At 37.1% G+C, this 22,782-nt stretch overlaps 1 protein-coding gene and 2 non-coding genes across 4 annotated transcripts in view; 2 read left to right on the forward strand and 1 right to left on the reverse strand.

Moving 5' to 3' along the window:
* c23h20orf27 (chromosome 23 C20orf27 homolog) overlaps positions 1 to 17,243 on the reverse strand; it is a 38,391-nt gene extending 21,148 nt beyond the window's left edge. The window contains exons 1-2 of one of the 2 annotated variants that reach the window (XM_042512422.1): positions 17,027 to 17,243; positions 12,448 to 12,551 (exon numbers count right to left, since the gene is read on the reverse strand). In XM_042512422.1, coding sequence (XP_042368356.1) covers positions 12,448 to 12,466 — 19 coding nt within the window. In that variant the 5' untranslated portion in view covers positions 12,467 to 12,551; positions 17,027 to 17,243. Of the gene's footprint in view, positions 1 to 12,447; positions 12,552 to 17,021 lie in introns of both variants that reach the window. The other variant, XM_042512420.1, reaches the window with a different exon arrangement.
* Positions 17,244 to 21,722: 4,479 nt separating this feature from the next.
* trnak-cuu lies at positions 21,723 to 21,795 on the forward strand. Its single transcript has one exon. It is a non-coding gene; the product is annotated as a tRNA-Lys (tRNA).
* Positions 21,796 to 22,443: 648 nt separating this feature from the next.
* Positions 22,444 to 22,516, forward strand: trnak-cuu. The gene has a single exon. It is a non-coding gene; the product is annotated as a tRNA-Lys (tRNA).
* Positions 22,517 to 22,782: the final 266 nt, after the last annotated feature.

Consider the following 22,782-nt stretch of genomic DNA (forward strand, 5'->3'; position numbering starts at 1 on the left):
TAAAATAAATATGGCTTTTTGTAACATTCATCCATTAAGGAGATCTTTGACTGGAATCTGACGTCTCCTCTCAGCAACTGTTTTGGCTATTTCATGCAACAAAAAACGCCAATAGACATCACAACTCACATTGCATCTTTAAGAAGGCTGCTGTGAAATCAGGCATTTCTGGCTCTAACTATGACAAAAAGAGCCTCCGAAATCCTGGAGGGACTGACTATATATAGTGCTGGACTGGAGGACAGAGGAAGAGAGATCAAAAGGCAAAGCAACAGCTGACAGTGGGGAAAAAAAGTCTGAAAAGGGAAATAAATAATAAAGAAAAATAGATGCTGACAAAGTCTGCAAAAAAAGTCCATTTGAAAATGGAATAAATGTTGCAGAAACTTCAGCTGGCTGCGTTAAAATCAACAGTTGGTTGCAGATACTACAAAGTTTGTTTCAAAAAGTCCAGCAAAGTAATAACAAAGTGATAGCATACTTTATTGCTCCCTACATAGCATCCTCTATGACCCTGTTTAGTCTTTTGAGATACTGACTATAAAAACAAACAAAAAACAACTGGCCTATAAAGTCTTTCCCTGGCGATATGATGATTGCTGATTTTTTAACGGACCACAACTTCATAGCAATCCTTCTGCTTTGAGACCGAATGCAGGCTTCTGGCAGCTCTGACAGAAATAAATAAAATAAAGTTGGCCCTTTAAATCGTTTATCTATGAAGGTGATCTTCAACTACAAACGCCTCCTCTCAATAAAATTACATCACAAAGTTTTCTATATCTCCACGGGATCCGAGTGCCAAAATAAAGAAGCTAAAGAAGTTTAAGCTTATTTTATTTCCCTGCAGGTTTTACTGCGCTCCTATGACACTGAGACACACTCATATTTATTGTTCTCCTGCCCAGGCATTTGTTCCCACTGTGAGAGAATGGAAACTTGTTCTCCAAATAAACCCCCTCCTCCCAAAAAATAACAATAATTCTCTTTGACAACAAACAATCTGTCTGAATTTCGGCTCTAAGCACTTTGGGTATGATTATAAGACGTCTCTCTCCCAGAGCTAAAAAAAAAAAAAAACCATGTACAGAAGCCAAACAACACGAGTTTAAAAAAAACATTTGTTACATTCACAACCTTTTACATGTTTATCTAATATTCTATTATTAGGGGGCTGACATTTGAAAGCCACTAGGATTCATCCATCACTTAAATTTGAATAGTTTCCCAATAAAACTGGCCGATGCAGTGTTTGTGTAAAAAAACTGACAATCATATCAAGCACACAAACTTCCTGGGCACTGTGTTTATTTTTACAATCCTTCCAATTATTCTCCATTTATTCAAAAACTTCAAAAGGTGCTCCAATTAGCAATATGATCACCATGCTCGAGCTTTGTTTTACAGCCAGTATCACTGATTGCCAGCTCTATCAACAGCAGAGACGTGTATCAAACTCTTATTTTTACTGCCTAAATATGAGAATGCATTACTTCACTCTAGAGCAGGACTTTTGGTGCTACTTCTCTTTCTTGGGTGCATTTATATCTGCACTCACACAGCGTCATGCTGGACTCATGAGGCATTTTCAAAACCATATGTTTAACAATAATAAGTAAATTTAAGTTGGTTTAATTAACACCGGCTAGAATACAGTAGTCATGCTAAAGGAAGAGGAAAGGCTTCTCTAGTGGAAAGTTTTTGTTAAACGCAGACCCCATTTGACTTAAATACATGAAGAATTCTGTCTCTCTTTCGACCAAAATTACGTTTTCTTAATGAATTTAACATAACATGAGTTGAGTAATCTATATACAAATGGTCATTTGGTGGAGTGAAGTATTCATTTAACAGCTTTTTAATAGTATTTACACCAATTTTATGTCATTTGCTCCAAAACTCTAAAGGCCCTGAAAACATATTTTATGAACTAACTTGATAAAACTTAGTCCTGCATCAACCCAAAATTCTTTGCCAAAATTAGAAAAATTTGGGTTGTTTCACATGAGAGATTTGTGCTTTTGTTTGTTGGAGGTAGGCGGTGCTCAGTGGGGGAAAGGTCACAGACTTGCATGTACCAATCACAATTTGGCAACACTGGAATCAAAATCTTTTGAGAGTTGCTTGTGTTGCCAGATTGCTCTAAATCAAATCTGGTCAAACCACCACACCCAAACAGTCCTGATAAAGCAGATCATCTCTCATAAAATAAATACCTGGATGTTTTCTTTTCAATATTAATGCTGATTGCAGGGAAAACTGGGTCACACAAAATTTTAATGGAATTTAATTCCAGTTTAATCTTTAACCTGGTATTCTTTCCATCCTGACAGAGATTTTATTCTTTTATGTCTTCTTCTAATTTATTGGCAGAAGCATTTCGTCCTCTCTGTGACTGAATCAGAAATTTCACTTTAAGTGAATTATAACAGAGGAAACTTTCTCTGCCATGCCACGAAAAGCCAAAGGTGAAACTGGTGCCATTTGTTTTCATTATTAAACTGACAGAGCAGAGCCTGATAATAACGTAACATTTATCTTGAAGATCAAACTGATAGCCACATAATGAATTTCTTATTCCAAAACAACATGAAGCTTTAATTTAATTATTGCTGGAATAATCCTGCCTCGCTCTGACTGAGATGTATGAGGGGAGGCAAGCTGATCATATGTTAATATTTGAAAGTTTCAAAGTTTTTAGACCTTTGAACCTTTAGTGAATTCCTGCAACTTCTTTCAGAAACATGGGGGAAAAGGCAATAAGCAACTTGGTAAGAAATGTTTAACAAATAGCAAGAAATTAGTAGATTTAGATAAAAAAAAAAAAAAGCTAGGGGAAAATGTTTTGAGAATAAAGGTATAAGATAGGAAAAAATACCATAATTAGACATTTTAAATGATGTTTCAGAATTATTATACTTTTTTAAACACTTTGTTGACGTCATTTTAATTTTTTTCTTTACTTTTTTAAAATTTAATTTCATCTAAGTAATTTTCTTGTACTATTTACTCATTTCTTTCATTTTTTAAATGTTTTCTTTCATTCCTTTTAGCAATTTTTGGGTAATTTTCTTGTACTTTTACTATTTCTTTAATTTTTTTTCTTTTTTTCTTTTTATTAATTTTCAGGTAATTTACTTGTACATTTTACTAATTTCTTGCTTAATTTTGGGCCATTTCTTTTTTTGTTGCTAATTGCCTTCTTCCTATGTTTTTTTGAAAGAAATCAAGCCAATTTGCTCGGATTTCAAACGGTTAATACAATAAGACCAACAGTGAATTCATATGCTGAATTATGTCTTTATTATTACTGTCCCACTTGGGTCCAGTCCCATTAAACTTTTATACAGACTCATATTCGAGATTAGAAATCCTTGCTATCAGCAATCTGGGTCACAATAATGAGTTCAGGAGTTACATAATGTTCCATATGTGCAGAATGGTGTGTGTGCGTGTGCGCGCACGTGTGCACGCGCGTGTGTGCGTGTGCATGTTTGTGTGTGTAAAAGAGTGACATCACATTCTAGAATTCTGGGACTCTAGAATGAGTCATAAAAGTCACATAAGAGTCATTTGACTCATAAAAGTCAAAGACACTTTAGAATCCAAGAGTTCTAGAATGCGGCTCAAAGACACAGTTCGCCACAGTCAGGATCAGATCTCACCACAGAACCACACGGAGCTGCTGAACACTTCTCAAGAACACATCCGACACAGCGATGGATAACGAATCGCAGACAAGCGCCGAATCTGAGGAGGCTACACCAGTGACCATCCTGGAGCAGGACAACATCTCTGAGGAACAACCTCAGACATCAACAGAGTCTGTTGATCTTCCTGCTCCTGAGTCATCAACCGGAGCAGAAAGTGTGAACAAGCTCCGGTTGTTTGTCGCCCTGCTGACGGCGAGAGTGATGGACAAGTGTCACGCTCTCCAGAACCGCAGCCAGGAAGATTGGGTCTCCCACACAAAGAGACTGATCAATCAGACCATGGAGGGACTTGTTGATATCAGGGACTTCAGTCCGGATATCAAGGCCACAAAGAAAGTCTGCAAGGCTGTGGTGAAAGACCTGCAGAAGAGGTTCTGCGGTAAGAGGCTGTTGGAGTCTCTGATATTACTGCAGGATCCAGCTGTAGATGCAGCCATCATCCAGTCTTTGCAGGCCCACGTCAAAGAGCTGTCTGCTCAGGCTGCAAACGAGTCTTCCTCCCGCAGTTTGTGGAAAGATGTGCTCCAGGTTCTGGCTTGCGCAGCAGGTTTACTTGCTGCCATTTTTATACTTGTACTAATCCCATAAACCACCGCAAATACAGTTGCGGGTGGGGGAGGAGTGCAAAAAGGGTCACACAGTTTGATGCTGTGTCGACGTGGGTTTTCTCCGGGTGATCCGGTTTCCTCCCACACTCCAATTTGGACAATTGATACTTTAAACTGGATTTTGTGACATTTACAAGTTTACTGAAAAAAAAATAAAGTTCTAAAAAACCTTACGGCAAGAAATTGAAAGAAATTAATAGATTTAGAAATTGAATATGTCTAAGGAAAAATAAAACCAGGGAATTTTTCAATTTTTTCATTTATTTTTTATTTTATTTATTTTTTAACTTATTTTCAGGATACAGGATTTTTCATGTACTTCTTACTAATTTCTAGTTTTTTGGGGGTCAATTCTTTTCTGTGCTCATCGCTGCCTTCTCTTGTTTTTGAAAGAATTTTGCTCACATTTTCAAGGGTACATATCTGATTGCTATCAAACCTTGATAACTGGGAAAATGTCCAGCAAGTAAACAGGTAAACCAGTATAACAAGGAAGTGCTTTAATAGATGTGCTACACTGTTTTTAATAGTCATTCTAGTCATAGAAACAGGGATGATTTTAGCTGTACATATAAAAGATGGTGCAGAACACCTTGCAATATTAACAATATCCCACAGTGGGAGTTCTGATTAAAGATATATAAAAGCAATATCCCCAATCCAGATAAAGGATGAAGAGAGTCAGGGTAGGTTAATATCTGAAAATGAGTTTTCTTTTCTGAAAATGTGCCTTCAATTCATATATTAAAGTAAAAGATTATTAATGGGTCTTCACCAAAGTGGCACCTGTTTTTAAAAGATACAGCTGGTAATAAAGTACGTAAAACCTGTGTATTTGATGTCAGAAATGTGGTATTGTAGTGTTTGAAGTTAGCTTTCATTATTTAAAAGCATTGTATCAGCATATGGATGAATGAGACTTAAATTATATACTGTGTGAGTTGTGTGAGAGTTTTTAAACATTACTTTTTTTTTAAATTTACAAATGGTCATTTTGTAGGCGAAATGTTCCTTTAATTCTACACTTTTTCAAAAACAAATATTTTTTAGCACTTTCAATTGTCTTTCTGATTCAAATTTGAAAGAATTTTGGCAATTATGGGGCACAGCCTTTTGCTGTCACTATGATTTATGCCTCAGACTGACAGAAAAAAATAACCTGTTTTCTCAGAAACAAAGTTGAAATGATTAAAACTAATGGCAATAACATACAGCCTAGTGTTGTGACAGTATCCAGAACATTCCTTTGTTTCTGTGTTAGGGAACATTAAGCACATTAGTAACTTTAAAAGAGAAGTTTCAGCAAGGAAAAATTCATCCACATTCAGCAGCTCCTTCTGTGCAGCTCCCGTAATCATACAAAGACACAGCAAGCCATTGTAAAGCGAATAGCTATAAAAAAGGGTCATTACATTCTGCTGCATTGTTAAAATTGCTCTGCATTTCCCCACAGCACAAAGTTAACAGCTAAAAAGGACAAAGAAAGTGTCTGAGAAAGATTAACTGCCCAAAAAGCCTTTGAGAAATTCTCCTAATAATGAAATATTTCATTATAATAATGTTAAACTTAAGTGATGTATCTGCAGTTCATGATCAGCTGTGTTTAGTATGATTAAGGCATGTTTAGTATCAGTGCTAAATACACACTTCAGGTTAGCAGAGTGGAAAAGTTAGTCTTATATTTATGCCCTGATGGTTATTTATGCCTCGGCTGGAGGTATTGTTTTCGGGTTGTCCGTCTGTTCCCCTCTCGTGAATGCAACATCTGAAGAATGCCTTGAGGGAATTTCTCCACATTTGGCACAAACGTCCACTTGGACTCAACAATGAGCTAATTAGAATTTGGTGGTCACAGGTCAAGGTCACTATGACCTTGTCTGTCTCATTTATGTGTTGAGGACACCTTGAGGGAATTTCTCCAAATTTGGCACAAACATTCACTTGGACTCAAGAATTAACTGATTAGATTTTGGTGGTCAAAGGTCAAGTCCACTGTGACCTTACATCCATCTCGTTCTTGTAAACGTGTTATCTAATGAACATCTAGAGGTAATTTCTTCAAATTTGGCACAAACATCCATATTTACTCTATGATGAACTTAAAAGACTTTTGTGGTCATAGGTCAGGGTCACTGTGACCTTGCATCTATTTCATTCTCATGAATATGATATCTCAAGAACACCTTGAGGGAATTTCTCAAACTTGGCACAAACGTCCATTTGGGCTCAAGTTCGAACTGAACAGAATATGGTGATCAAAGTTCAAGGTCACTGTGACCTCATGAAACATGTTTTTGGCCATTACTCAAGAATTCATGTGCTAATTATGACAACATTTCCCACAGATGTCTAATAGGTCAAAGGTCAGTTTCATCAGGACATCATAATATTCCACAAAAACACTTTTCTGTCCATTACTCAACTTTATATTTTAGGAACAGAAGATGAGACATTTGATCAGATACAAAATTGGTAACTCTAATCTTTGGTGTCCACTGTCTGCTCTTTGGTGAAACTGTGCTGATTGTATCAGTCTTATGTGATTTTGGGGGGAAGATGTGTGTGAAGCATCCATGTTTTCAGATCTTAAGATTCAAGTACTTAATAGTTGTCTGATTTCTTGAATGGATTTTTACTTTGTGAGTTCAGTTAGACTCAACTCTCAGTGCTGATATACTGGCTTACAGTATGAAAGTCCACCGTTATTAAGCCTCGTGTGTGAATGTAATTACAGTCATGGAGCCGCATTGTATGAACTTCAAGGGTTCATACAGAAAGCCTCTTATAGCAGAAGTAGTGACCTTAAAGACCAGATCCCATCATGTGATGTGATGATGAACCTAAAGCTTAAGTCTCTGTATTCAGTCATCAGAGAGTCTTCTGTAGGAGAGAAGTACATTCTCGCATATTCGTGGTGAACATTTTAATTGGTGTATGATGTTGAATGCGTATTCGTTTTTTGGTGATAAATGTTTTAATTTCTGGTCTCACATCTGGCACCAAAGCAAGGGTGCCCAGTCAAAAGTGAGTAGTTCTGTGCTTTTAGATGTAATGTTTCAAACTGAAAAAAGGATTTTTCCTCTTATCTGTAGTGCTATTCATCAAACTAGACTGTTCTGGTGTGAGCTGCAGAGTGTTGAAGATTTCAGCTGTAGAGATGTCTATCTTTTTTTTTTTCACAGCTCGAGCCATACCCAACCCAGCAAATGAGCGCACATTTTTGGCCTGAAGCAGGTTAAATAAATATATTTTTTTATAATAAAGTTCAATAAGGTACTGTGACAATAAAGTTAGGAAAGTACTGTTATAATAAAGCTAAATAAAAAAACGTTATAATAAAGTTAAATATAGCACTGTTTCAATAAAGCTGATAAAGTACTGTCATGATAAAGTTGAATAAAGAACCGCTATAATAAAGTTAAATAAAGTACAATAAAGTTAAAGAAAGCAGGCCTATAATAAAGTTGATTAAAGTACAATAAAGTTAAAGAAAGCATTGTTACAATAAAGTTGATAAAGTACTTTTATAATAAAGTTAAATAAAGCAGTGCTATGATAAACTTAAAGTATGGTAGTAATCAAGTTAATTAAAGTATTGTTTGAATAAAATTAAATAAAGTTAAATAAGCACGACAGAGTGTTTACGCCACTGTGTGCCATGCGTGCAATATCACCTGCCTCAATTTGAGCTCTGCTGCCGCTGCAGGTCTCATCTCTATTGTCGTCACTATGATTATTAATTTTCAAGGCGGCTGGCAGTAACCTTGTTTGCACAGGAAAACATATCTGTCACTGGCATTATTAATGTTGCTTTGGCTCTTTTGGCTTTATGTTTGAATTTGATGCACGTACACAAACAGGCTCACAGCAGTCACAGAGCTCAGGACCACGCCTCATTACCACAATACTGAGATGTGTGGCCTTTTAGATGGGTCAGATAATCTCCGACAACCCCACACTTACCCTCTCAGAGGCAGCAGACGCACAACCACACTCATGCATGTGCACACATAAATTAACATGCACACGTGTGCCCACATGCAACCCCACTGAACTGGCTTATTTCGGACTAATCTCTATCCACTTCTGTCCCTCCACTAATCTGTCTGTCAGTATATCTGCTGCTGCTCCGCTGGATATTACAGAGCTCTGTTAGCCTTCTTCTCTCAACTCTTTCTTTTTTTTCCCAAAATGACATTAAAAACAATCTGCATGTTTGTATAGTAGAGGACCAAAAAGAAGCGCTGCATTTGTTTTCACTATATGCCACATTTGCAGGCTGCACAGCTGAACTTGTTCGCCCCTTTCGTAAAACAAAATTGATGCACTTGATTAGCTCCATCATGTTCATCAAGTTTCCTTCCTGTAGTGATAAACTCATGTCATCTCTCCCCTCCCAGTAATGTCTCTCTCTCTCTGGTAAAAACGTTAATGGACATAAACAAACACACCTGGGACTTTTGCATTTGTTAAACACCATTCTGTTGTTATGAGCACACTGCTCAGCGTCACACTTATATTGGACAAATCCATCTCTGTCTGCATTTCTCCTTTCGCATCGCTTCTCCTTGCCACTGCAAACACAGAGTCACTGTCAGTGATTTCTGCGTCAGTATTTTTCAAAAGAAATACAAATTCAAGTCAGTGATGACACCCATGCAGTTTGGTCAGCTGTATCAACATAAAAAATATAATTAAAATGAAGACAATGTTGGTTGAATTTTCCTAGAGGGTGTCCACACTTTTTTGCAGAGGTGGCCAGATTCGATAATGTGAAAACACCTGCGGGCTGACTGCATGTCCCCGTGGTAATTTTGGAGCCCAAAAAGTTGCACACACTGCATTTAAACCTACTGTTATAATAAAGGAAAATAAGTACGGTTATAATAAAATTTAATAAAGTGCTGTTATAATAAGTTAAATAAAGTACTGTAACAATAATGTTATATAAAGCACTGTTATATTAAAGTTAAATTAAGTACTGTTATAAAGGAAAATAAAGTACTTTTATAATAAAGGTTTTCAAAGTACTGTAATAATAGTTATATAAAGTACTGTTTACTGATTAAAGTGAAATAAAACATAATAAAGTAAAATAAAATACTTTAATGATAAAGTTAAATAAAGTACTGATAGAATAAAGTTTTTAAAGCACTGTTACAATAATGTTTTTCTTAAAAAGTGCTGTCATTATAAAGTTAAATAAAGTCCTTATATAATAAAGTTCAATTAAGTACTTGTATACTTATACACATCACAGTGGAAACACTGGGGCTTATTCTGAAGCACCCGGTTTATCTCGGGCCAGACGTGTTGACATTTTTTGCTGTGAATTTGAAACTTTTGGTCAACATTCAAGAGTGAGCAGTTAGTGGAAAATTAAACCATTACAGCGGCGCTGTTAGATGTGAGGATTGATTCACTGTGAGCTGGATATAAGCTAACAGTTCTGCAATTCATACATTAATAATATCTGCAAGTCATATTGGGGCTCCATGGTCACAAATGCAACTTTGCAGATACAAAAACACACGCCTCGCCTGCTCACGCCTGTGAGAGGGAGAGAGCAATAAGAGAGAACAAGAAATCCAAAAAATGCCAAAGAGAGTCTCACTGTAGTGGTTTAAAATAAATAAATAATGTGACAATTTATACTCTGAGATGACTCCCTAAAGCTGAGAAATGGTTTGAAGAGCTGACAACCATATCCCTGTTTTACAAATGCTCTGTTTTTCCTGTTCTCACCCAAAAGTATGAGATTTCAATTAATCCACTTGGGAGAAGTTCTCAAAAAGTTAGAAAAATAATGACTGCTGCATTACAATATTAGTGTCGACAAAATCTGAGTAGCAAACTGGTTCTTCAGAGACCCTATCCTAACGTAAAAATGTTCTACGGAAACAAAACCAAAACTGCACTCTGAGATGTTTCACTGTACATTTACAGTTAGTTACTGACTACCAGTTGCATAATTTTCACAATAAGTTACTGTATTATTTCAGTAATTTATTGTGAAATAGTACAGTTATATCCTATAAAATAATGGAAATAATCACAGCATCTTAATATCTGTATCATTGTGTCATTATACAGTAATTTGTTGTCAAAAATTACCAATATATCCTGTAAAATCCTGGAAATAATCACACCATCTTCTTACCTTTATCATTATCATTTTTGCAGTAATTTATTGTAAAATATTACAGCTACATCCTGTGCAACCATGGAAATAATCACACCATCTTCATATCTGTATTACTGTATCATTGTGAAATATTACAACTATATCCTGTAAAATCATAGAAATAATTAACACGAACAATTGAAGTGTCAATGCTCTTTTTTATAAAATGGATTTATTCTCCCAAAGGAGGCAACACACAACCCATAAAAAAGGCAAAAAACCACTCTTCTGTGACATTTCAGTCCATCCCAGACACATGAAAAATACATAGAGGAAGTCAATAGAAATGCTCCCTTTGCACCGCCCTTATCTAGTGACCTTATCAAAGAGAACAAAGGCCTGCAGAGGGGTCCTCTAAGACAACAAGTACCCATACTCCTCAGGGAGAAGATGAAGCATATTCATGGTAATAATAAAAAAGTACGATGAGTCATTTACAACTCTCTGCCAGCTCTCTTTTTTTTTCATTTTATTTCGTCTTCCTGCTTTTGAGGAAATAAATTTGCTTGCCTTCACAGAAATCCGTCGTAAAAAGCTGCTGACACTGACTCCCAATTATCAACACACACCCTTTTCCCCGAAGAAAACCCAACTGAAGGAAGAAATCAATTGTGAATTTAAATCTAATTGATTATCCTTCCTGCGATGCCCGCAGGGTGTCTCACTGGTGAAAAGGTTAATGTGAAGTTCTCAATCACAATGAATTATACCGAAGGATCTGTCAGCCTGTTCTTTGATTTTATTGCACCAGCCAAGCTCTTCTGAGAAACTTTAAATCCGGGGGAATTAATCACGTTGGTGTGGCAATGAAGTGTTGAATCTTGAAATATTACATAGAGTTTACTTTACTTGCAGCAGATTATAGGGCACAGCTACAAACATTATCATGGTAAAAGGGCTCATATTAACAGGAAATGAAGCTGCGGTGCACAATAATGTGGCTTTGAGCTACATGTGATTTCCTGTACTATATGCACCCTAAAATGTGATTTTATTTATGTAAACCATTGCCATAAAATTACAATAAAACTGTGTTTTGTATCAACTTTCAAATTTCAAAGAGCAGAGATTGAACAATTAAAGATCCAGTGTGTAGGCTTTAGAGGGATATATTGTCAGAAATGGAATATAATATACAACGCGTATGTTATAGGTTACACTAGAGGTCGACGTTGTTGTGTTTAACGCCCCCCCTTTCGCACCTCTTTTGATTCCACGCTGTCGGCATGCTGTCTAAAATCACACACTGGAGCAGAATGATGCCGCCGTCATTTAGTTCTATAAAAATGCAAACGAGGCACGAAGAGGGGACTTTAGTAGTGGCACTCTTTATAGCGCAATTTAAGTGTTGAAAAGGCTACTGATTTGTGTCATGAAACTGCTTTATGCAGAGCTTTTACTGGCTTTAATCACCTGGTCCATGTTTTTGGAAATGGGAGAAACCTCTGCGGATAATTCAGCTCTTGTGAAGTTTAAGCTGGTTGCAATCTGCAACCCTCACCGCTTGATGCCACTAAATCCCCTAAATCTTACACTCTGGACCTTAAAATGTAGAAGATAGACAGTGAATAATGCCCACAGGAAATGTGGATTTAGGAACAGTGGACTGGTTTTCTTTCTGTTGCCAAACTAGGACTTTCTCAGTACCTCTCTCACTCCCCCAAAGTAAATTTATGCAATTAATTCTGCAGCCTGTTGCCAACTAAAGCAAAAAGACTTGATCCTGAGACAGTGGGTTAGCCTGGGCTGCCTACATCTCAAATATTAACCACTGCTTGTCCTGTCTGCCTCAAAGCAGTATCTACAATTTAAAATAGCCTCCAGAGCTTCCCACAAAATTGTAGAAAACCACTATTGGACTTTGAACTATTGAAATAGGAGAAAAGCCTTCACAGCACATCACAATAATTACAAAGGCAATGCAAGCAATAATAAAACTCACTCTTCTTTGCAGCAGCCATGTCACAGGAATTGGTCCAGTACCGACACACTTGGACACACACTGTCACAGCCTTGTCATCTCAGCAGTCTGACCTCAGAACAACCCTGCAAACACGTCAGGAGAGAAGAGACAATGAGAGATAAGCACAAATATACAGAGAGTGAAAGCTATCTGCAATGATTAGATCAACAGAGAAGCACTGGGAGATAAGGAGAAAGGTAAAGGCTGAGAGAGAGATAAAATGGGGGAAATGACGGCTCGCCACAGTAAGCTACACGGGGTGTTTTTCTGTCTAAATGCGTGACCCCAGGTTAGCCTGTGTTTCAGCTGGGAGCACAGCTGTGCAGGACTAGTCAATCCAGGAGTGCAGACTCCCGACAGAGACTTCAATTAAAGGAAAACAACAAAAACAGTCTAAGAGGATTAGCTCGGGGTTGAAGCTGCTGTTTGTGGGCTTCACACAGATGGAAAACGTTCATCACATCTCTGTGAGATGCTTAATATAGATATAGAAATAAAGGAAATAAATGGCAGCACGTAGGTGAAAAGAGGGCAGATGGCAGGTCTGTGTAATCTACTGCTGCAATAACAGTTTCAGGCATTACTGCTGTTATACAACAGTAGCCAACACGTGTTCAGTCTGACAACTTTCTCCAAAGCTGTGAGTGTACATACTATTACAAACCAGCTTGGTTTTAATATAAACAAACTACGCCACACAAATGTTAGCAAGAGTGTAAATGTAGCTGGTGCAGTACTACTAGGCTGATTGTAGCAATAGAGATGCAAGTGAAAGAAAACAAAGTTATTAAAGGGGATCTATCATGCTTATTTTCTGCTTCATACTTGTATTTTGGGTTTCTACTAGAGGAAGTTTACATGCTTTAATGTTCAAAAAGCACTTTGTTTTCTCCATACTGCCTGTGCTGGAACACCTGTATTCACCTCTGTCTGAAATGCTCCGTTTTAGTGCCTGTCTCATTTATGCCCCCCTCCAAAAAAACCCAGTCAGCTCTGATTGGTCGGTGTTTACCGGTTTTCCACACATCTTGGTGACTGTGCTGTCATTGCAGCCTTGGAATGATTTTAAAGGAAAATAACAGCAATGTTTACCATGAAAAACCACCAATAAAAGCTTAGATGAAGGAATATGATCAAAAACTGGGGCAAAATTAACAACTTCTGCAACAGAGATTACACCTTCCCCTGATGTTAGCATGTAGCTTTATATGTACGTTGGCAATTACTTGCAATTATGGAGTGATTGTTATGGAGAAAAGTGAAACTTTCTAGACCCGAAAAACACCATAAACACTTCTAAATACAATTGGACATGTTCCAGCATGAATATGATCTGAAATCTGGAGGAAATTAACAACATAAACTACCAGGATTACATCTTTCCTGGACGGTCACATGACTTGAACGTCACAACCACTAAAGGCAGATTAGCGAGTAGCTGTTAACCTCTGTAGTCTCTTTTGGCATCTTATTAGCAACCACCTTTTTTTTTTAAGCAAAAACGCTTTAAAATTTACAAGTGGGTATTTACTGACGTATTTTATGAACAAAACGTGAAAATCTCTACACCTTGTGTTGACCATAGACCTTATTTCCGGCATCTATAGAAAAAGTTGAAAAAAAAACCCCTTTGGATTTCGAAAAGGAGGGAAATGCGACTGTTGAAATGTTAACTCATTTCCAGGTTTTTTGGCTCATTCCTGCAGATCTCTATTCAGAGTCAAAGCAGCCGGCAGCAGACTGAAAGAAGACAGACGAGCAGATGCTTCCTCTCGCTCGTTTTGCCAAACTAATACCTGATCTCAGCACAGATAGTTTGACAGATGATGTTACATTCATTTATTTTCACCAAGGCTTCATAAAGGCTAATTTCAATCCAGACACATCAAAAATCAGATGCTGCTGGTGTAAAATCGGCCTTGGAAATGTTCTTTTTCTAAAAACTCCAACTGTGCCAAGCCTGACCTTGTTCTTAGAAATCCGATTCCTTTTAGTGGGCGGTATAATTGTTCCTTTTTACACATTTTTCTAACAGGACCCACTCACATCTGCGAGACCAGTGACCCCGACAATCACTTGTGGTTTGCGCTTCCTTTTTTTAATGTGGCTGGGAACGAAGACGCGGTGCCAGACTCTTTGCTTTTCTCGCAGCAACATGGGAGGAAGAGTGTCACATCATGGAACAGAAAAATGTCACATCCACGGAGAATAGGTTTGGATTCAGCAAATGATCTACTTTTAACAGTAGGAAATGTCATCGCTGTTTTGGGCGCCTAAATGGGTCGCTATGATTAGAAAACCACTGATGAGATTCGAACGTGAGAGCAGCAGGGTGACACGTAAAGTATAAGGGATTGGATGGCTTTGAAAAAACTTGAGGAGCTTACAGGTGTTTGCATGAAAGCTTTGGGTGACATCAAAAGCATTTATTAAGCTATAGTATCTAATTTGACTACAACCACTGTGTACTTCTGTACACAGTACCAGCCATTAAGTCTTACTTTTGTTGTCATGGCCATCCTTGCTATCAGTACACTGTCACAAATTGCTGTAAAAATACAGCAAAATGTAACAGTAGTGTACAGTTTTTCCAAAATAAACACTGTCAATCACACACATATAGATAAATGAGCTGTTTAAAACAAGTAATACATAACTGGAAACATCTTAAATTGTTTATTTAGTTGTTGCTGCTGTATATTATTCACACCGTGGTGACTGATGGTTCCTTACAGTAACCTTCACAAGTGTGAGCTCTGAACTTCATTTACATGCACGGCCACCTTATCTAAATCCTGAAGCCCAGCCGAGCTTTGCTGCTGACAGCTCTCCCTCCGCTCTGTGCCACAGATGACACATTAAAATTGTAGATGCCACAGAGAGCAGCAACAGGTTCCCGTCTGCTGCTTTGAATTTTATGCTCGTTATTTTGGGAAAGTGATTTGATCTCCTCCGTGTGACACTGGCATACGCTAGGAGTTACAGGAAATATAACATCCACATTAAAGAAGATCTCACCATACTGTAATCCCTGTATATATATATATATATATATATATATATAATATATATATATTATATCTTTGCCTTTGTTCTGTACTGCATGTAGGATTTAGGTGGATATATTGGCAGAAATGGAGCCTCATATAATAAGACTGTTTTCTTTAGTGTGTAATCGCCTGACAATAAGAATTGTTATATTTTTGTTTCCTTCGAATGATACAGCCATGTTTCTACAGTAGCCCAGAACGGACAAACCAAACACCTAGATACTGCCATTCACGATTTCCCATCAGCCACCGTGGTTGGGAGCCCTGCGGTGACGAACAGTGTTGGTAAGACACATATTTGTTTAACATGAAACTACTTTATTATGTGTGTTTACTGGTTTAAAGAGAGGAAGAGACCTCTACGGATAATTCAGATTTCTAAAATGATTAAAGATAAGATGGGGAAAATATCACAAAAAAACTGATTTATAATCATAATAATAATATGTAGGAAATTAATCCACAGAATAATTGTTATCTTTAAGCAGTTATCTCCAAGTTATTTCCTTGTTTTTTTGTGTGTGTTGTTGTTTTTTTAACTTTCCTTTTTTTGTGTGCAAATTTTCTGGTAATTCTCTTGTATTGTTTTTTTTAACTTTCTTATGCCTGATTTTCTGGGTCATTTCTTCTGAAGTTTCTCATCGCCTTCTAACCATGTTTTTTTTTTCAGAGAAATCAAGTCAATTTGGCAAATATTAAAGGGCTGATTAACCCTTTGAAACCTGGATCGACATCGCTTGTGCTGCGTTCAGAAGCCTTGAAAGCTTAAAGCACAGTGCAGATTGGCCAGATTTATTTTGAAAACATAGGGAAAAAGGCAATGGGCAACTTTTCGAGAACTGTTCGGCAAATTGCAAGAAATAAGTACATTTAGAAAAAAAAAATTTTAAGCTAGGGAAAATAAATCAATCAATAAAAATCTATATCTGTTGTTAATTCACATAATTTTAACCACATTTTTCCCAGTTCATTTCCGTTTTTCAGTTATCTCCCTCTTTGTTTTATATTTTAGTTTATTCATTTATTTTTTTGATAATTTTCAGGTATGTTTCTTGTGCTTGTCATTTAATTTTTGTGCTTTTTTTAAAATTACTTATTGGCTTCTACATATGTTTTGAAAACAAATCAAGCCAATTTGCTCACGTTTCAAAGGATTGATTAAAAGTCACTTATGAATCAAAAATGCAGCACATACAGCACGCCATAACATAACAAGACTCTGACCGAGGTACAAATACACACTAAAAGTGACTTTGGCAACATTGCAAATAACCACAGTTCACAGCGTACACAGTTGCTACAATGTTTCGACACACACATAAACACGCATTAAAGGTGAAGTTACGTTAATTAAATTACGTGGTGTCACAGCAACATAAACATATATCTCCATGTTAGCCAGTTAGCTGTCCCGACAGGTGAATCCGTCCAGAGTAATTCCCCCTAAAAGTTGCAGCGCAAACACAAACTGTCTCATTTCTTTTGTTTTGTTTTCAAGCTTACCTTACTTTTATCACGGCAGATGACACTCGTGCATCAGATAACCGACGATCTGTGTGTGAAGGTGTTGTTTGGTGCAGGAGAGTCCAGCTAATATCACCAGCAGCTCAAAACACAGACGGACACCAGAGCCTCCACTCCCCTCTGTTCTCCGCTACACTTTCTACATCGGACAATTTCCGCATTTGATCACGTGGTTTGGTTTCGGCTCCTCGCGTGCTGCTTCAATTGTTCACAAATTATTAAATATAATAGGAGGTCAACCCGAGACACCTGCACCGACCCTCTCTGCTCTGTTTCGCCGAGAAGTGGAGATCAAAGTCGGCTGTAATGCAGCAGCTGTCCCTTTTTCTGAAGCTCCAGCAGCCAGAGCTTTATTGTGATGGCAGGGCGCCACCTAGTGCTGCTGCATGTGCATAGGAGCAATTTAAAATGTGCTTTCTGATTTGTTACAATAAAGTTCAAGAAGTATGACAAAATAACAAAAATAAATAAAATAATTACATTTTATGAAACAAAAACCTCCTTTTATTGTCATTTTCTGATTAACCTCGGGAACCATTGGGGGTCTTGATCTCCAGACTGGGAACCACTGTTTTAACCCTATGAATCCTGAGCAAATTGGCTTGATTTCTTTCAAAAACGTGGGTAGAGGGCAATAATTAAGAAAAAAAAAAGAAAAAATGAGCCACAAAAAAAGCAAGAAATAAGTTAAAAGAAGAAGAAAATTACTTGAAAAAGAGTAAAACCAAAAACAAAACATAAAGAAGAAATAGAAAAGTAAAAAAGAACACACAAACAAGTAAACAAATACTATGTTAACTGTGTAACATAAATTTAAATATGTCACTATGATAATTATGAATATGGTTGTTTTTCTAATTCCTTGTAGTGTGTGAATAATTTCTTACCAGATTGCTCATTGCTTTTGTTCTCCTGTTTTTGAAGGAAATTGCACCCATTCGCTCAGGTTTTTGAGAGTTAAAGACTTATGGAAGGCATCTGAAAGCAGCACAAAAAAGGGATGTCGCTCCAGGTTTCAAGGGTTAAACCCTGCAGCTGAGTTCAGGCAATAACACCAAACTTTCTTCAAACATGCAAGACATCGTTTTTTCTTTCCTTTTGCTTTGTGATAAAATAGCCAGTGATACAAAAAAAAACAAAAAAAAAAAAATGCAGATAAAGATGAAGATGACAAAAAAGTGCTGGAAGGAGTAAAATACAATGATGGAAAAGTGGACATGTTTCATTTTGTGTTTTTGGTCATTGGTGCTTTTTATACATATTTATATAGTCAATATGCTTTTTTTCCCCCGTCATGTACTTGTGTACAAAATAATTCTGTCTATTCTTTGCCTTATTTTTTTCAGCTTTGTTCCTCTTGTTCTTAGCTGTTGTGTCTCTTTCTGAAAAAAAAACAACAAAAAAAACCAAAAACAAAAATCAACTTCATCATCAACTTGTACACATACTAAGTTGACAGAGCTGATTCTGATTATATTTCTACTTTACTACATTTTAATGGGAAACATTTTGCTTTTTACCCACATTTATCTCATGTTTCAAGTTAATTTGTTAAAGTGTTAAAATCACATGATCGGTTTATGATAAATATGATATTGCTATAGAATACACTGCCCTGCGGCTTTAAGATCAGGGTCAACCAGCAACAAAATGTTTCTGACACGTTTATGTAGCAGTAATACAGATTATCATTATGAGTGACAAAGATTTTGATATTTTCAGTTCATTTTTGCTAATAATACTTTATATCATAATTATTACTGACGTAAAATGTATTGGAGAACTTTCACTTGATCATTTTTAGATTTATACTGTTATTATAATTAAAGGATCTAAAGACTTCTTCCACCACTGAACATTTTTTATGTGTTAATGTGTATTACACGTTAATGTGACGCTGATATGATATTGTGTAACAGGTTAGGCTAGGCTGATTTACAGCTGATGCTTGACGTTATTACTAAAGAAAAAATAATTACTAAACCAAGACATATTTAAATTGTGAGGTATTATACCCTTTATTAGAGGATGGGGCATATAATAGTAAATATTTTTAATTTGGACCGCAGCAGACTCCTCCCCCCGTGGGGGAGGGGTCTGCTGTGGGGGAGGGGTCTTCTGCGGAAAGTTCCCGGATGTAGAAAAAAACCTTCAACTTCGTAGTTAGAGCGTCTTCAGACGAGGTGTGTCCACGGGGTGTGTTTTACCTTTACATTCATATAAACGTCGATATATGTTGTTTTGTGTAGGCACGGAGGTCAAATGTTTGTATCTGGTCACTTTTTGGCTGGTAAAGCTCATTTTTACAACGCGTTATTTTATGTTTGTAGCGTCATTTGTTTGTTGCGAGCACCAATGTCCATCGAAGATGTCAGCTTGCTTACAACAACGGTAAGAAAGTGACTTTTAATGCCTGGTAAACTGTTAACGCAAAGAATACATGTTTGTTTAGTGAAATACTGATATCTATGTCGGAGTAATGATTATACTGTTTAAGTCATAACTGTCGAGTAAATTACGCTAACGTCAAAGCTCGAGCAGGTAGTGGCGCTAGCTAAAAACTGTAACTAGCATGAACTTGACGTTAGTGTTTTTAAGAGTAGTTTTTATTTCTCACAATGTTTATTTGTGTGCTTCATGTGTTTTAAAGTGTGATGTGGTAAGAAACGATGGGAAAATGGTTTAAATGGAGGTGGAGTTAATAAGCTATCGGTACTTCATGACGCACAGGCATTACTCATTGCCTGAGGCACCTAATAATGTGATAATTTCGTGAAAATTTAAAAACGCCTTGCACTTAATCTGATCGGAAGTGTAATAAAATCCAGCAATATGATAAACGGAGCAATAATAATTGAGGATAAATTGAGATGCTTGAAATTTGCATTGTTACAACTGCAATGTGTGTACACATAAGCAAGCAAAAAGAACAATATATTTAGTGGAAAAGCAAGGTTTCAAACTTAACAGTTAAAGTCAATGAACACCAATTGCACATGGATGATAAATAGCAATATCCTGACCGAATTCTGTTACTAATTAAAGTACCTTGCAAAAGTCTTAAGCCACCCATGAGTTGTTGTCCTAGCAAAGTTGTTATGATATATTTGCTTATGATTTTTTTGTTAATATTTTTTCGAACTTTTTGTTCAGCTTTATTTATGATGTTTGATCAGCAATACTGGAACTTACTCTAATGTAATGAAATGTATGATTATGATTATGATTTATTGTTGTCTTTGTTGTAAAGGTGTCCTGTAATCCCCAAAGAATACATTGAACATATTCAATGCATTAAAACAACAAAAAAGTCTAACAAAATGGTGTATCCAGATTGAAGTCAATGTTTACTATGACACATGGAATCATACAGCCATAACTAAAGGTAGCTCAACAATCATTATTGATCTGTGGACATCTCGAATGAAACCTGGTGTAAATACACCATAATATTATTATTGTAAATTTCATATTGTCTGCCAGTTCAAGACATGCTTAATGGAAACGTTGTAGAAGATGGCCCATGTTACACAAGCTAGTGATGAAGGCAAAGCAGTCGATTCAACCTCCTCTTCATCTAAATCAACAGCAATTTTTGTTATGTTGTTGATTTTTGTTTAGTATCTGTGAGGACATTTTATTTCATTATCAGTCAAGTTATTACATTATTGGTTTTTATTACATTTTCAATCAAGTCAAGTGCAATTTTTATTACATTTTTGTGTGCTACAAGGCCTAACTTAGGTATTGTTACTGGTTTATCTATCTTTAAAAAAAGGATTGTGAATTTTAATGTCAAAATACTGCTTGTTGTGGCAAAAAAAAGGTTTGTTGGCATTTTTTTTCATGTCGCACTTTTTTATTTTCTAGGCATAACTTGGGACTGTACCTGGGCTAGATGATGGCAAAATTGATGGTATGTAAACATTTCTAATACTCTGATATTACTCTGGTCTACTAGAAAATTTCTTGGACCCAGCAATGGTGTTTCCTATGCACTTTAATGATTGAAATGAAGCTCTCAGTTTACCAGTCCATCTATGTTCCCTCCCCCACCTATTGTCGTGAGCTCTGGGTAGTGACCGAAAGAATTAGATCCTAGATACAAGTGGCCAAAACTGCGGAGGGTGGCTGAGCTCAGCCTTAGAGATAGGGTGAAGAGCTCGGACATCTGGGAGTTTCTTGCAAAAACTTGTATTTTACAAGACTACTTGAACACATCATGAGAATGTTAGAATTTACTTTTGCCCACTGCTCATTTTTACTAAATAGAGCTTAAATGCATCATAATCTAACACAATGCAGCCCCAATTCCTTTTAGACTAGTTTCAATTGACTTAATTTAATATGTTAATCCCATTAAATCCAAGCCTGTTAAATCTCTGTGGGCAATTCCCACCCTCAATGGCAACATCTAGTATTTATTTTCTAATACATAGTAGAGAACACCACTCACACAAGATTACTTATTTACTACCCTTATTATTATTTTATTTAGCAAAACTCGTACAACAAATATACAGCAGATGTCTTCGTGAAACTGTAGCTGTCTGGTGGAATGAACTGGTCAGTTAATGGTAAAGTTCAGATTTATCCGGTAGAATAAAAGTTAAAAATAAACAAAGGTTCTGCATTGGTTAGTGCACATTCATAAACCGCACCCCCGTTTATGACCTCATAGCCCGGCTAGCTCAGTCGGTAGAGCATGAGACTCTTAATCTCAGGGTCGTGGGTTCGAGCCCCACGTTGGGCGGAATCCTTTTCTCTTTATTTGTTGTCAGATAGTATTAGTAGTCATGTCAAGGCGTTTATTGTCATATGCAAGGTTTCCTGTACAATAAAATACTTCCTCTGTCCCACTCTGCATGCGGTTTTATGTTTAACATAAACATATTGGAGGTTGATAAATTGGTTGGTTTTGTAAATTGAAGAGACAGCGAGGTCAGGGAGCTCCCCACCTCCTTAGCAGAGAACGAGATCAACCCCCATATAACAGGGATTGCATGTGTAAAAAGGGGTGATAAAAGCTGTTTCTCAGCTTAGAGGTTGTTCACTTCACACTTCTGTATCTCCCGTTAGAGGGCCTAAGTATGAAAACCTCTGTGGGGGATGGGTGGACTCTGAAGATGCTGCAGGCTCTTCCATGTTCTCTAGATGTCCGGCAGAGATGGTGGTTTTCTCTCTTGATTCAGTCTATAATGCTCTTCATGCATTGTTGATGTTGCATCAAATCACCAGACTCCACGCCCTGATCAGACCGATGACTGGTGTTGTTAACAGATTTCAGGATAGTGTTGAACTTGTGCGAGGTGATGCAGTCATGGTAAAAAGTGTTAGTGTGGATGTAGCCATGCCACCCAGTTACCTATTTCTCTCTACCTTCCACCACCATGATTCATCAGCCCGGCTAGCTCAGTCGGTAGAGCATGAGACTCTTAATCTCAGGGTCGTGGGTTCGAGCCCCACGTTGGGCGCTTAACTTTTCACTGTGTCCTTGATACTCATCAGACATTACTCACCAAATTCAATCCATATCCATCCATCCCAAGTCCTGGCTTTGTTCCATATATCCTTATAGCTACGTTACTTTTGAAATAGAAATAGAGAGACCCGAGGCCAACTAGGCTCAACAAAGCTAAAGATCCATGTCCTTGACGTCGTGCAGGCATGCTAGTGTTACCAGGCCCCTGTGCTTATGACAAGGGATGCGATAATTAAAAATATAGCGCCCATCGTGGGG

This window comes from Plectropomus leopardus, chromosome 23 (genome assembly GCF_008729295.1).
Source record: "Plectropomus leopardus isolate mb chromosome 23, YSFRI_Pleo_2.0, whole genome shotgun sequence".
NCBI classification, from domain to species: Eukaryota; Metazoa; Chordata; class Actinopteri; order Perciformes; family Serranidae; genus Plectropomus; species Plectropomus leopardus.